This window comes from Bubalus bubalis, chromosome 8 (genome assembly GCF_019923935.1).
Source record: "Bubalus bubalis isolate 160015118507 breed Murrah chromosome 8, NDDB_SH_1, whole genome shotgun sequence".
NCBI classification, from domain to species: Eukaryota; Metazoa; Chordata; class Mammalia; order Artiodactyla; family Bovidae; genus Bubalus; species Bubalus bubalis.
This window is the reverse complement of record NC_059164.1, coordinates 71,809,273-71,824,226: the sequence shown is the minus strand read 5'-3', so window position 1 is coordinate 71,824,226 and position 14,954 is coordinate 71,809,273. Positions and strand designations below refer to the sequence as shown.

The 14,954-nt window shown below is 38.5% G+C and overlaps 1 protein-coding gene across 9 annotated transcripts in view; it reads right to left on the bottom strand.

Moving 5' to 3' along the window:
- Nucleotides 1-14,954, bottom strand: part of ADAM22 (ADAM metallopeptidase domain 22) — a 236,852-nt gene that overhangs the window by 49,351 nt on the left and 172,547 nt on the right. For all 9 annotated transcript variants that reach the window (XM_044946746.2, XM_044946747.2, XM_006055250.4 and 6 more), the window contains exons 14-18: nucleotides 13,563-13,614; nucleotides 10,093-10,192; nucleotides 8,960-9,031; nucleotides 8,652-8,744; nucleotides 2,122-2,202 (exon numbers count right to left, since the gene is read on the bottom strand). In XM_044946746.2, coding sequence (XP_044802681.1) covers nucleotides 2,122-2,202; nucleotides 8,652-8,744; nucleotides 8,960-9,031; nucleotides 10,093-10,192; nucleotides 13,563-13,614 — 398 coding nt within the window. The remainder of the gene's footprint in view (nucleotides 1-2,121; nucleotides 2,203-8,651; nucleotides 8,745-8,959; nucleotides 9,032-10,092; nucleotides 10,193-13,562; nucleotides 13,615-14,954) is intronic.

Sequence of the window (14,954 nt, the reverse complement as noted above, 5' to 3'; positions counted from 1 at the left end):
CCCATTAGGTAATCATTCATTGTATCCCCATCCTCACTAGGTGTAAGCTTAGGAAAACAATGTTAATTAGCCAGTAAGAATGCAAATCTTTAATCTCTTAAAACGACCGCTTTTAAAATAAAGCATTTTTAATGCTTAAAGTAGGGCTTCCCAGGTGGCGCAGGGATCAAGAATCTGCCTGCCAGTGAGGAGAGGCAAAAGATGCAGGTTTTTGATCCCCGGGTCAGTAAGATTCCCTTGAGTAGGAAATGGCAACCTGCTCCAGCATTCTTGCCTGAAAATTTCCATGGACAGAGGAGCCTGGCGGGCTACAGTCCATGGGTTAGCAGAGTCGGACGTGACTGTCTGAGCATAGCACAGATAAACCACTACTAATTCTCTTTTCTCTAGAGAAAATAGATTTGGGCAATCTTCACTTTGCATGGCTCCAGTGTGAAGGAATTTCACTAACTATGGTTTTGTTAAATAATACCAGTACCCCAAGGACACATTCAATTTCAGTTACCATAGTAGATTAAGTGTGAGTAATTGCATGAAGAACAAATTTTGCTATTAGCTCTTCAGTCCACCAATCGCTTGGTAAATAAGATACGGCCATCACGGTCAACAGCCCATCTAGGTGCTTCTTTCAACGTCTGTCAGGATTGATCACTGAGAATCTGTTCATTCAGTTCATGTACAGACAACAAAGGACATAGCTTGTTGCCCTTCTGTCTCTGGGGGATATCATGTGACATCTTATAATAAAACTGAATAGTTGAAAGAGGAAATTGGCCAACAAAGGTGAAAGTGCAGCAAAGAAATGAAACTGGAAAATATAACACTGGAAGAGAAATTAAAATCAAATGTAAATAACATGACAGAAAAAAAAAATCAGTGTCTATGGGAATGGGATACTGATACCACTGTTCAGCAAAAAAATTCCCATTCACAACTTCACATCTCTTGGATATTTCACGACATTGAAAGCACAAAGGATCATGTCAAAAAACTGGCCCAAACTTAGAAAGGAGAGTAGCAATTCAACAAGGCATAGGAAAGATGCTCACTAAGTGTCATTACGTTTCTGACCAGGAGAAGGCAAGCACGGCTCCAATTACCAATAAGTTTTTTACAAAGAAATAAAATGCGTTAATTTTCAATATTTTTGTTTTAATTTAATGTGAGCTAAATAAATATTAGTTCATTTTTTTTCCTTTCCCTATTCATTTAAGTCCAACAGTAAGGGAGTTTTTAATCACCTGATATTTTTTAAAGACCACAGAATAATTGTAAATTTTTCCATTGATTACTACAATACTTCACATGGTTTCAGCTTTCATGGTCACTTCTGTGATCCTGCATTACAATGCAAAGCAAGGACTGCCTGTATATACATACACTGAGATCTGGGATTCCCTGTCAAAGTTTATTAACTTCTGTATCTTCCCTGAAGTAAAAGTGTTAGTCGTTCAGTCATGTATGACTTCTTTCAACACCATGGACTGTAGCCCACCAGGCTCTTCAGTCCATGGAATTCTCCAGGCGTGAATACTGGAATGGCTAGCCATTCTCTTTTCCCAGGGAGTATTCCTGACCCAGGGGCCGGTGTCTCCTGCATTGCAGGCAGATTCTTTACCATTTGAGCCACTAGGGAAGCCCTTATCTTCCCTACTGACAACTAAATGATATTAAATTCAAAAGCAGCAATTAGTGGCAAGCTGTTTCACGTAAATAAAAGTCAAGACAGGCCCTGTCTCAGAACCCAATATCCTGTGGTTCTCTCTGCCTTATCTGACTCGTTTCAACCAGTTGAAGAGAAAGAGTCTTTCTGTTTCCTCCTTCACCAGCTAGACTAAACACAAAAGACTTTTATTCCCTACTTTCAACAAAAACAAAATAGTTAAGGCAGATATACAGTCTTAAGGTTAGTTCAATGTTAAGATAAAATCATACTGAACATCTGCTCAAGCTTTGATTATTGAAACTTCAATTCCCAAAAAATTAATGAAAGGAGAGAAAGAGTTGACATGAAAGAGAAACATGAATATCCTGCCCATTTCCATTCCATCTGAGGGTCAGTTCACTAAACAAACTCCAACTTTCCCCCCCTTGGATTCAAAGAAATTATTCATAAGTTACCTGGCTTGAATTTCCCGAGCATGTTTCACGAATATCACAATCATTTACTGCTTCACGGCACACGGTTCCCATAGGCTGAAACTAAAATGAACAAAACTCAATGTGCAAAACTGTCAAAGGAAAAAAAAAAAAAACAAACCTCTTACAGTATCATCTTAGAAATGCAAAATGAAATTTTTTTGGATAGGAATACCTTAAACTAGTTTAAGATGAAAATCTGTGAAAACCATAGCTACTGCATGAAAATGTTAATTTAATAGTTCTCAGGGCGAGTTTCTCACATACGAAGTAATTTGCATAGTCATCACACATAGCCTTACAAGATCTAACTAAAACAGGATGTGCTTGGTGGTACATCTGTACCAGAAGGACAAGCCAGTCCAAGTTCCAGCAATTCTTTCTTCCAACTAGCTTATGGATTTATACTTTATCCTTCATTCTTACTGGCACTTTTATCATATTATTCTTTTTTACCTCATCAGCTAAAATTTGAAAGTTACATTTTGGACTGAATTGTAAAAGTTAGAGGAAATGGCAAAGCTATTTCCTCTCATGATTTCCTTTACCATCTTCTTTTCCTGCATCATTTTTTTTACAGATCTATAGCTTGGTCTTTTATTCCCTTTTAATGCTTCTATTATTTGTACCTGTCTGTAAGAATCTTCTTTGGTCTGTTTTCAACTCAAATATTTTTTTTAAGTGTAGGAGTCATACAAATAAACTTGTATGCTTGTTGGCTTCATCAGTTGCAAGAGTATTCATTAAAACAAAACAAAAAGAGATACATAAAGCTACCATCTTTCTCTTTTCCTCTTCAATTCCACTCTCTTTCTTGCTCTGCTGCTGCTGCTGCTAAGTCACTTCAGTAGTGTCTGATTCATGTTCATGTTCAGCCAGAACACTGGAGTGGGTTGCCATTTCCTTCTCCGATATGAAAGTGAAAGGTGAAAGGGAAGTAGCTCAGTCGTGTCCCACTCTTAGCGACCCCATGGACTGCAGCCCACCAGGCTCCTCCATCCATGGGATTTCCCAGGCAAGAGTACTGGAGTGGGGTGCCATTAAGGTTACTATTTGGGGCTGGGTCCTTCTATGTTTCTAACTCTGCTCACACAAGCATATACAGTATTCTAGACCCCTTCTCTCCCCCAACACACACCCACACACAACTTCTATCCTCTCTCCCTGGTTCACCACCCTCCAGGCAGTTGAGTCTCCTGCTGCTCATAGAACATGAGCAGCACAGTGCCAACTCCAGTCAGGAATTCAACAGATACTTTTCAGAAGAGCTGAACAAAATTTTGTGTTTGTTCATTCATTCAGCAAGCATTTACTAGGCACTTATAATGTGCTAGGCATAGCCTGTGGAGATTTAACAGAAAACAAACACAAGAATCTTGTTGGCAAGGAACTTAGAATTTAGTGGGGATGATACCACTCTAATGGCAGAAAGTGAAGTGGAACTAAAGAGCCTCTTAATGAGGGTGAAAGGGGAGAGTGAAAAAGTTGGCTTAAAACTCAGTATCCAAAAAACGAAGAACATGGTATCTGGTCCCATCACTTCATGGCAAACAGATGGGGGAAAAGTGGAAACAGTGGCAGTTTTTATTTTCTGGGGCTCCAAAATCACTGCAGACAGTGACTGCAGTCATGAAATTAAAAGACTCTTGCTCCTTGGAAGGAAAGCTATGACAAACCTAGACAGCATATTAAAAATGTGATGTCGGCAGAGACATCACTCTGCCAACAAAGGTCCCTATAGTCAAAACTATGATTTTTCCAGTAGTCATGCATAGATATGAGAATTAGACCATAAAGAAGTCTGCATGCCGAAGAACTGATGCTTTCAAACTGTGGTGCTGGAAAAGACTCTTGAGGATCCCTTGGTCAGCAACAAGATCTAACCAGTCAATCCTAAAGGAAATCAATCCTTAATATTCACTGGAAGGACTGATCCTGAACCTGAAGCTCCAATACTTTGGCCATCTGATGCAAAGAGCCAACTCATTGGAAAACACCCTGATGCTGGAAAAGATTGAAGGCAAAACAGGAAGGGGATGGTAGAGGATGAGATGATTAGATAACGTCACCAACTCAATGGACATGAATTTCAGCAAACTCTGGGAGATAGTGAAGGACAGAGGAGAGGGTGTACTGCAGTGTATGGGATCACAAAGAGTCAGACACGACTTAGCAACTGAACAACAACAACAAATAGGCCATAAAAATAAGGAAACAAGCAAGATAAGTTAATTTCATATACTCTGGTTCTCTTCCTCCTGGGAATTGCTACCAGCTACAATTCTAGAACTTCTGAGGTAGAAGTATAAGCAGATTTAAGGTACAGTTCATACAAGAGTGTAATGTTCACAAATTGTCAGGAAACTTCCAAAAATCAGCATGCTAAAGGAGGACTTGTGCTAAGTGCTGGGGTGAAGCAGTAAATCAACCCAAATCACTGCCCTCTTCGAATTTTCATATAATGAAAAGAGAAAATGAGTAAAGAAGTAAATAAGCAATATTTTACAGCAGGAGTTCCCAAATCATGCCTCGAGGACAATTTTGGTTGCCTGTTTGCATTGTATATGAAGTTTTATTAGAACACTGCCACATATGTTTGCTTCTGTATTTTTGATGGCTGCTTTCAAAGAAAGAGTTGAGCAACTGACATAAAGACCTTATAACCCACAAATTTGTCCCTTTACAGAAAGTGTTTGTTAACTCTGACTTATAGATAAATTATTATAAACACATATTTAAAAAAAACAAAAATACACATGCTTCCTCATTTTGTTCTTCCGATCCCTCTTTTTCATTCGCTCTTCTGCTTCTGACTCCTCTAGGAGCCCAGGGTGGGGTGAGAATGGAAGAATGGGGTAGAGAAAGTGGCAGAAAAGATCTTACTTGACTGGTAAAGTTGTGACTCATATTCTAAGATAGTTAACCACACCATTTTATTTTATGTATTTTAATTCTATTATTTTGTACTTGCTCCTTTCAGTCATTATATCACAAAGAGCTTAATTCTATAAATCCAAGAAAAAAATGGCATAATTGACTGCATTTGATGGATCAGTCAGTTCAGTTGCTCAGTCGTGTCCAACTCTGAGACCCCATCGACTGCAGCACGCCAGGCCTCCATGTCCATCACCAACTCCTGGAGTTTACTCAAACTCATGTTCATTGAGTTGGTGATGCCATCCAACTACCTCATCCTCTGGCATCCCCTTCTCCTCCCACCTTCAATCTCACCCAGCATCAGGGTCTTTTCAAATGAGTCAGTTCTTCGCATCAGATGGCCAAAGTGTTGGAGTTCCAGCTTCAATTTGATGGATGGGCAGACTTAAAACATTGAGGATTAAAGTATATTATTAGGAATCCCTAGATGGCAGTTAACGGAGAAGGCAATGGTACCTGACTCCAGTACTCTTGCCTGAAAAATCCCATGGACGGAGGAGCCCGGTAGGCTGCAGTCCATGGGGTAGCTCAGAGTCGGACAGGACTGAGCTACTTCACTTTCACTTTTCACTTTCATGCATTGGAGAAGGAAATGGCAACCCACTCCATTGTTCTTGCCTGGAGAATCGCAGGGACAGGGGAGCCTGGTGGGCTGCCATCTATGGGGTCGCACAGAGTCGGATACGACTGAAGCGACTTAGCAGCAGCAGCAGCAGATGGCAGTTGGAGAAACTAACAGAATAAACAGTTGAGGTAGACAAAATGAAAAACTATGTTTCACATTTAGTTTGGTCTTCGTTTTTTAGAGAGTGCTTTCAGAGATCTCTGCCAGTGCCTTGCTTCTCTTAAAACTCTGCCAGAGACACAGTGGTAAAGTGGGAACAACAAAAACTGCTGCCAGCAGATCTGGGGTGTAACTGCACATTTATTCTTTACTAGCTGAGTGAGACTATGCAGGTTATTTCACTTCCCTGAGATTGGCATTGCTCAGCTGGAAAAAATCTAGATAATAATATCTATCCCCAAAGTGTAGCTATGAGCATTATCTAAGACAGCAGTCTCAACCAGAGGATATTTGGCAATGTTTAAGACATTGTGGTGTCATGACTTGGAGGGATGCTGCTGGAAACTAGTAGGTAGAAGTCAGAGATGCTGCTAAATAGCCTATAAGACATAAGACAACCCTCACGATAAAGAACAATCTGGCCAAAAATGTCAGCAGTGCCACAGTTAAGAAACCTGGATACAGGATGATATACTTTGCAAGTACTTAGTACAGTTTCTGGCACACAATAGGGTATTAAATATGATAGGTTCATATTTTGCCCTCTCTTAACTCATTAGAGCCGATCAATCAGCAAAGAATCAGTAAGAGAATGCTGTGCATATTTATTCATTCATTCAGCAATTATTTACTGAAGTCTTGTTCCAATTACAGTCTAAGTGCCTGGCTCTGCCTCTGCAAAATGTACAGACTGGAGGGAAAGAAAGATATTATACCTTAGAAATAATATAAAATTATACCAGATTTTATATGAGAAAAGAAAAAATAGATTTCTTTGAGCAAGGTAAGCCCAAATTACCATAGTCTTGATATAAAGGCTTAACTATTTGGAGACAGGCATGAGGATGTTATAGGAAGAAGGAAAATAGCCAAGGTGTGTAAAGATGCTTTGAACAGTGATGTACAACACGCGAAAGGTGTTTTAATGTCTACAAAGATTTCTTTTGTTGCCTCAACAGCTAATACACAAGCTATTCCAAGTTGAGCATGAAAAGAAGGAGATGACACCACCCATATGGCAGAAAGTGAAGAACTAAAGAGTCTCTTGATGAAAGTGAAGTGAAGAGGAGAGTGAAAAAGTTGGCTTAAAACTCAGCATTCAGAAAACTAAGATCAGGGCATCTGTTCCCATCATTTCATGGCACATAGATGGGGAAACAATGGAAACAGTGACAGACTTTATTTTGGGGGGCTTCAAAATCACTGCAGATGGTGACTGCCGCCATGAAATTAAATGACGCTTACTCCTTGGAAGTAAAGCTATGACCAACCTAGACAGCATATTAAAAAGCAGAGACATTATTTTTCCAACAAAGGTCCATCTAGTCAAAGCTATGGTTTTTCCAGTAGTCATGTATGGATATGAGAGGTGGACTATAAAGACAGTTGAGCACTGAAAAATTAATGCTTTTGAATTGTGGTGTTAGAGAAGACCCTGTAGACTCCCTTGGGCTGCAAGGAGATCTAACCAGTCCATCCTAAAGGAAATCAGTCCTGAATATTCATTGGAAGGACAGATGCTGAAGATGAAACTCCAACACTTTGGCCACCTGATGTGAAGAACTGACTCATTTGAAAAGACCCTGATGCTGGGAAAGATTGAAGGCAGGCAGAGGATTAGATGGTTGGATGGCATCACCGATTCGATGGACATGAGTTTGAGCAAGCTTTGGGAGTTGGTGATAGACAGGGAAGCCTGGTGTGCTGCAGTCCATGGGGTCAGAGAGAGTCAGACATGACTGAGCAACTGAACTGGACTGAACTGAATTGAATATCTACTTGGATTTACAATAAAGGAAATGCATTATTCAAAGAATAGTTTCATTTAAATTATATTACATTATGTCATTATTATTAATATTATTCAGTTCAGTACAGTTCAGTTGCTCAGTCGTGTCCGACTCTTTGCGACCCCATGAATCGCAGCACGCCAGGCCTCCTGTCCATCACCATCTCCTGGAGTTCACTCAAACTCATGTCCATCTAGTCGGTGATGCCATCCAGCCATCTCATCCTCTGTCGTCCCCTTCTCCTCCTGCCCCCAATCCTTCCCAGCATCAGAGTCTTTTCCAATGAGTCAACTCTTCGCATGAGGTGGCCAAAGTACTGGAGTTTCAGCTTTAGCATCATTCCTTCCAAAGAACACCCAGGGCTGATCTCCTTTAGAATGGACTGGTTGGATCTCCTCGAAATCCAAGGGACTCTCAAGAGTCTTCTCCAACACCACAGTTCAAAACCATCAATTCTGTGGCACTCAGCTTTCTTCACAGCCCAACTCTGACATCTATACATGACCACTGGAAAAACCATAGCCTTGACTAGATGGACCTTTGTTGGAAAAGCAATGTCTGTGCTTTTCAATATGCTATCTAGGTTGGTCATAACTTTTCTTCAAAGGAGTAAGTGTCTTTTAATACGTATATATTATAGCACATTAAATGGTTTCATTTAAAGTGCATGCTTTTCAGGGAGGCAGTACAAAGAGGACAAACTCTGGAGATTACAAACACACAGGCCCTAGCTCCTTATTTACTTGGTATATTTAATCACCATAAGCCTCAGTTTTGTCATCTGTTAGATGGGAATAAAAATAGTAACTACTCCTCACAAGACTTGTGAGACTCCTATAAAGCCTCTGGCACTTGTCACTCAAAATACATTAGGTCTTACTATTGTCTATTGTTATTTGCTTATATTTACCTTAAATATTAACTATTTAAGTTATTGCCTTAATAACTTATCAAATATGTCCTCTTTTCTTTCAGTTGGTTATCAATGAACATTTATTTACCTTGCACTTTTTACAACAAAGACCATCACTGCATTGGGAGTCTTGAGTCAAGGTACATTTCTTACAACACTCTGCTCCTTCAAGGACACATTCCTAAGGAATATAAACATTTGGAAAAAATGAAAGTGGTGTCATTTTCCTGAAAGCATCAGGCTATTTTCCAAAATAAATGTACAGCCTCACAATTATCATCTTTGTTCCAGAAATCTTATGAAATTTCTAGGCACAACACTTGCTCTGTATGGTTCAGTGTGGATCTAGAATAACCCTAAATAACCTAAAAAAATCATCCAAACAGAAAGACTTACTGCTGGGGTCCCACAGTCACACTCCTCGCCAGTTTCAATGAAGCCATTGCCACACTCAGGAGGATCAAGAAGCTGTGGAATGAAAAACAGGAAGGGCACTAAAATGTAGAAAAATCAGCACCAAATATAACATGAGAGATCACAAGTGTCACAACTATACTTCTGGCCTGTCAGTCATTTCAAAATATATTTTTATTTTCCTAAGCTATAAAGTATGACTGTAGAATTTTAGAACTGGAAACTTTAGAAGTGTCTAGTATTGATTCATTTCAGACTTAATCATATTTTCATATATAACACACACACACACTAGGGTCTGATAAGTGCCATCAAAGCAAAAAATGATCTAGGCATTGGCTAAAACAAAGCCAGATGGACTCCTAAAATTTCATTTCAAACAGGAGCAAGGAATTTGGAGTCAGAATGTCTGTATTCAAATGTTGGCTTAGCCATGTATCTTGGGCAAATGGCTTGCAATCTCAGAGCCCAAGTGTTTTCATATTTAAAACAATAATAACAATAATATTAGTTTCCATCTACATAATGAATTATTCTGACGATCAAATACAATTACCTGTGAAAAGCTCTGTATCAACTGTATTAACTTGTGAAACAAAGTTATTTTGTGGGCAATGAGGAAAACATCACAAAAATTAATAAATTCACTGATTTATTTAATATAAAATTCAGCTCTACCTATTAACATAGCTCTACAGAGAACAGCAGTAATAATTTGCCCCAGAGATGGGGATTAATGAGAGAAGAAATACCTCCTTTTCCATTAGTATGAATTATGATTCAGTATCCAAAGGGGAAAAAAATGCATCAAGAAAATGAAAAGGAAATGCAAAGTAAAACCATTTTTGTAAGCAAACCCTGAATCCTCATTTGGCTTTATGAAAAGAAAATGAACGTCTTTCAGAAAGCAAAACTCTAATTTATGCCTGCTTTTTATTCCCATCAGAATAGCCCATGATTAATTTAATTCAGAAATGCAGACATTCAGCATATCAAGAATACGTACATGTGAACCAAATTGAAAAGTTTCACTTATAAGACACAATGAATGAAAATTTGTGTTTATAAAATTTGAGAAAGATTAATAACTTAACAACTCTGATCACACTTATTACCTTAGAAGGTTTGTTGAAAAGGCAAGCACCACCTCCACTATTTAGGAAGTCATGATACTCTTCAATATTACACTGCGTAAACTTTTTAGGAAGATAATATCTATAAGAGAGAAGAAAGGCAATAGCTGGGTATAATTTCTGTCTCCCTTGTTTGTAGACTAGTTTTAAATTTTAACACTGTTAACACTGTACATTATTCCTAAAAATTAAATAAATAAATAATAAATTCCACTTATGCATAATATCTGCATGGAGAAGGGAATGGCAACCCACTCCAGTATTCTTGCCTGGAAAATCTCATGGACAGAGGAGACTGGTGGGCTACAGTCCATGTGGTCACAAAAGAGTCAGACACAACTTAGTGACTAAACAACAACAACAACAACACATTCTTCACTGGTGACTATTGGTAAATACGTGCTCAGTCAAATCCGACTCTTGGCGACCCCATGGACTGTAGCCACCAGGCTCTTCTGTCCATGGGATTTTCAAGGTAAGAATAATGGAGCGGGTTGCCATTTCTTCCTCCAGGGAACCTTCCCGACCCAGGGATCAAATCCATGTCTCTTGCATCTTCGACATTGGCAGGCAGATTCTTTACCACTGTGCCATCTGGGAAGTCCAGTGGTAACTATAATTTGCTCTGCATTATCTGCATACCCATTCAAAGGAAACACACACCTACATATGTGTAATTTCCATCAAAGAGAGTTAGAAATAATTTATTCCACAATAAGTCTTTCCTAAATATTACATCTAGGCTGGAACCCAAACTGCAGAGCATTCTGGAAAATAACTGACCTGTAATCTATAAATGTGTCAAAGTTGTGACAATCAAAAATAGACAGGAATTATCCCAGACTGAAGAGACCAAAACCTGACTGTAATAAAAAAATCCTGATTCTGAAGTTTTTGCTAAAATGCCATAGTAGAAACAAAGGGCCAATCCTGAATGAGGGCTAAGAATTGGATGATTTTCTTGGTTGAATTGTAGTCCTATAGGAAGACGCCTTTGTTTATAGAAATGTACATTTTTGTTGTTGTTGTTGTCTAGTCACTAAGTTGTGTTCAGTGTCCAGCTCTTCACGATCCCATGGACTGTAGCACACCAGGCCTCTGTCCCTCACCATCTCCCTGAGTTTGCCCAAGTTTATGTCCACAGAAAGTACATTAAGTTTAGCATTTTGAAGTGATAGGCACCATGGTAGAACTTATGATTCATTCTTCAAGTCTCAGATTGCTTCAAAATACTATATATATATATATATATCTCCAAATAATATATATGTTTATTATATATATTTTATATATATATGTGTGTGTGTGTGTGTGTATATATATATATACACACCCCCCAAAATAATCAAGGGTCAATAGAAAAAGAAACCTGGCAAAAGAGCAAGTTGGTACTATGCATTAAGAATTTTCAGAATGTGAAATAGCTTTAAATCTAGGAATTTTACTTTAAGAAATTTTTCTTGAGGAATTAATTTGCTATGTGTGCAGAGCTGTCTAAATAAAAAAATTTATGGTGGCACAATTTATAGCAGCAAATAATATGAAAATAACCTAAATGTTCAACAGAAAACTGTTAACTAAACCATGATATATTAATAAAACTAAAATACCATGTAGTTACTAATAATCATAGTGTTAAAGAATGAAGACTTAGAAAAATGCTGACTCTATAATGTTAAGTAAAAAATGAATAAACAGCTATAACCAGTATAATCCAAATTGTATAAAACAATAAAAATGGAAAGAGAAAAAATACAAAACTACTGGATTTATTTTATTTTTTTGGCTGCACCTCATGGCATGCAGGATCTTATTTCCCAATCAGGGATCAAAACTTTGCCTTCTGGCAGTGGAAGCATGGATGGCCAAGGAATTCCCAAAACTACTAGGTTTAAACAAAACTATTTTAACGTTCTGTTAACAGGGGCTTCCTTGGTAGCGCAGCTGGTAAAGAATCCACCTACAATGCAGGAAAACCCAGTTCAGTTCTTGGGTTGGGAAGATCCCCTGGAGAAGGGACAGGCTACCCCCTCCAGTATTCTTGCCTGGAGAATTCCACGGACAGAGGAGCCTGGTGGGCTACAGTCCATGGGGTCTCAAAGTGTAGGACAGGACTGAGCGACTAAGCACAGCACAGCACATTTTAATATTAACCATAGTTATCACCTGATGGCAAGAAAAGAGGTGGTACAAATTTTATTTTCTGTATTTTTCAAAACTTGTTTTACACTGAGCTTTTTATAAAAGTGAAAACACAATCAAGATAAGAATGAATAGGTTTTTATAAAAATCTCTCCCCCTAGCCTGTGCACTTATATTCCCACTTCTTAGCATAATGGTTAATGTTTAAGTGAATTAACTAATGGAATTTACAATTATTTACTGTAAACTCATTTATCAAGTATTTCATGTCAAACCCTCCATATAAAGCCATACTGAGTTTAAATTGTCTGAACAACTTCCTTATTCTGAAATAATGCCATTTGTAGCAACATGGATGGAAATAGCGATTATCATAGCAAGTGAAGTAAATCAGAATAAGACAAATACCATATGATATCGCTTATATGTGGAATCTAAAATATGATACAAATGAACTTATATACAAAAGAGAAACAGACCCACAGACACAGAGGTCGCCAGAGGGGAGAGGGTATGGAGAAGGGATGGATTGGGAGTTTGGGACTGGCAGATGTGAATGCATGCATGCTAATTCACTTCAGTTGTATCCAACACTTTGCGACCCTATTCTTCAGGCAATTTTCTAGATAAGAATTCTGGAGTGGGTTGCCATGCCCTCCTCCAGGGGATCTTCTTGACCCAGGGATTGAACTCACATCTCTTGCGTCTCCTGCATTGGCAGGCAGGTTCTTTCCCACTAGCACCACCTGGGAAGCCCTGGGATTAGCAGATGAAAACTATTATACAAGGAGTGAATAAACAGCAAGGTCCTACTGTATAACACAGCGAACTATATTCAACATGCTCTGATAAACCATAACAGAAAAGAATATGAAAAAGAATGTACATATATGTGTAACTGAATCACTTTGCTGCACTGCAGAAATTAATGCAATATTGTAAAACAACTATACTTCAATAATCTTTAAAAAAGAAAGCAATTCTTCAAAAAAAATTATTATATTTACCTGAAGTTGATGGAATCATTTATCCTGCATGGCCCTGACTCACCATATTTCAAAGTCCTATCCCCCCCTAAAAAAAATCTTTGACTTACTAGCTTAATAGACAGCAATTGTTCTCATAAACAAAAGACTATTTTGTGAAAATCTATTTCCTACAGAGCCACTGAGAAAATCAACTGCCAAGTTTGTCTTAAATCCCGACGGGTAGGGTTCCAGGCAGTAACTTATTGACTGCCATCCTCCTAAGAAGACAACAGTACAGTAGAGAAAGGAACAGTGAGTTATTTTTAAATAGAAGTGGCTCACCCAGTGTCTCCCATTATGCATCCAGACCACGTGTCCTCACATTTACACTCACCTAAGAGAAAATGAATACATACACCTTGTTACAAAGTGAAAACATGTGCATTAGAGTAGTTACTATTTTTAAAAGTATATGTTCACTTTATTCCTTATGTATATTTACAAATCAGTAAAGGATTAGTCCTCTAATTTTCCTCACATTTGAAGTGTTTTGCGCTATGCATAACAACAAAAATCTACTTTGACTCTATTGAGATTATATAATTTCTACTAAAAGTCTTTTGAAAAATGTTAACAAGTGGCCATATTTTTAAAGCACTAGTTAAAATGGCTTAACAATCAAATAGCAATGAAATAGTGATGCATGACCACAGGATTTTGGTTTCATAGGTTTTTATGGAAATTCCTGTAATTTCTCATCCATTTTTAAAACCTCTGCACTCAAGGTTGCTGGTAGGAGGCAGTACAGTATATTGGTTAAGCAGCAGAGTCTTAGAATCAGATACACCTGGGTTCAAAATCTGGGTATACCACTTAATATGTGTGTAATCTTGGAGACATTACCCTTTTAAAATCCAGACACTTTATGGATCTTCATTATCAGCTGATAATGAATACCTTGCAGGACCATCTTGAGGATTAAATGAGCATCTAGATGTAGATAATTCTGGCATTCAACTGTCTTTTATGGAGTGGGCACTTCACAAATGGTAATTTTTGATGTTGTTGTTTAGTCGCAAGTTGTGTCTGACTCTTTTGTGACCCCATGGACTGTAGCCCACCAGGCTCCTCTGTCCATGGATTTCCCAGGCAAGAATACTGAAGTGGGTTGCCATTTCCTTCTCCAGAGGATCTTCCAGGCCCAGGGATCAAACCCATGTCTCCTGTATTGGCAGGCAGATTTTTTAGCACTGAGCCACAAGGCAAGCCCATAAATGGTAATATAAACAATCATATTTATGGCATTTGTTGCTAAAATAATAAATACGATTATAGTCAAATTACTTCCCTGGTGGCTCAGATGGTAAAGCGTCTGCCTGCAATGCCAGAGACCCAGGTTCGATCCTCGGGTTGGGAAGATGCCCTGGAGAAGGAAATGGCAACCCACTCCAGTACTCTTGCCTGGAAAATTCCATGGATGGAGGAGCCTGGTAGGCTACAGTCCATGGAGTCACAAAGAGTCGGACACGACTGAGTGACTTCACTTTGACTATAGTCAACTTACTCCAAATATATAGTGCTCGATCATTCTGGTAAAGTAACTTTACCCACTGGGAATATATATTCATCATAGATGTTAAACCTAGCATATTTTATTAGGCCCATATTTTACTGAGCCCTTTATCAGATCTGATTCTGCAGGCAAATTCTACCTCTGTAGCAATAGTAAGAGAT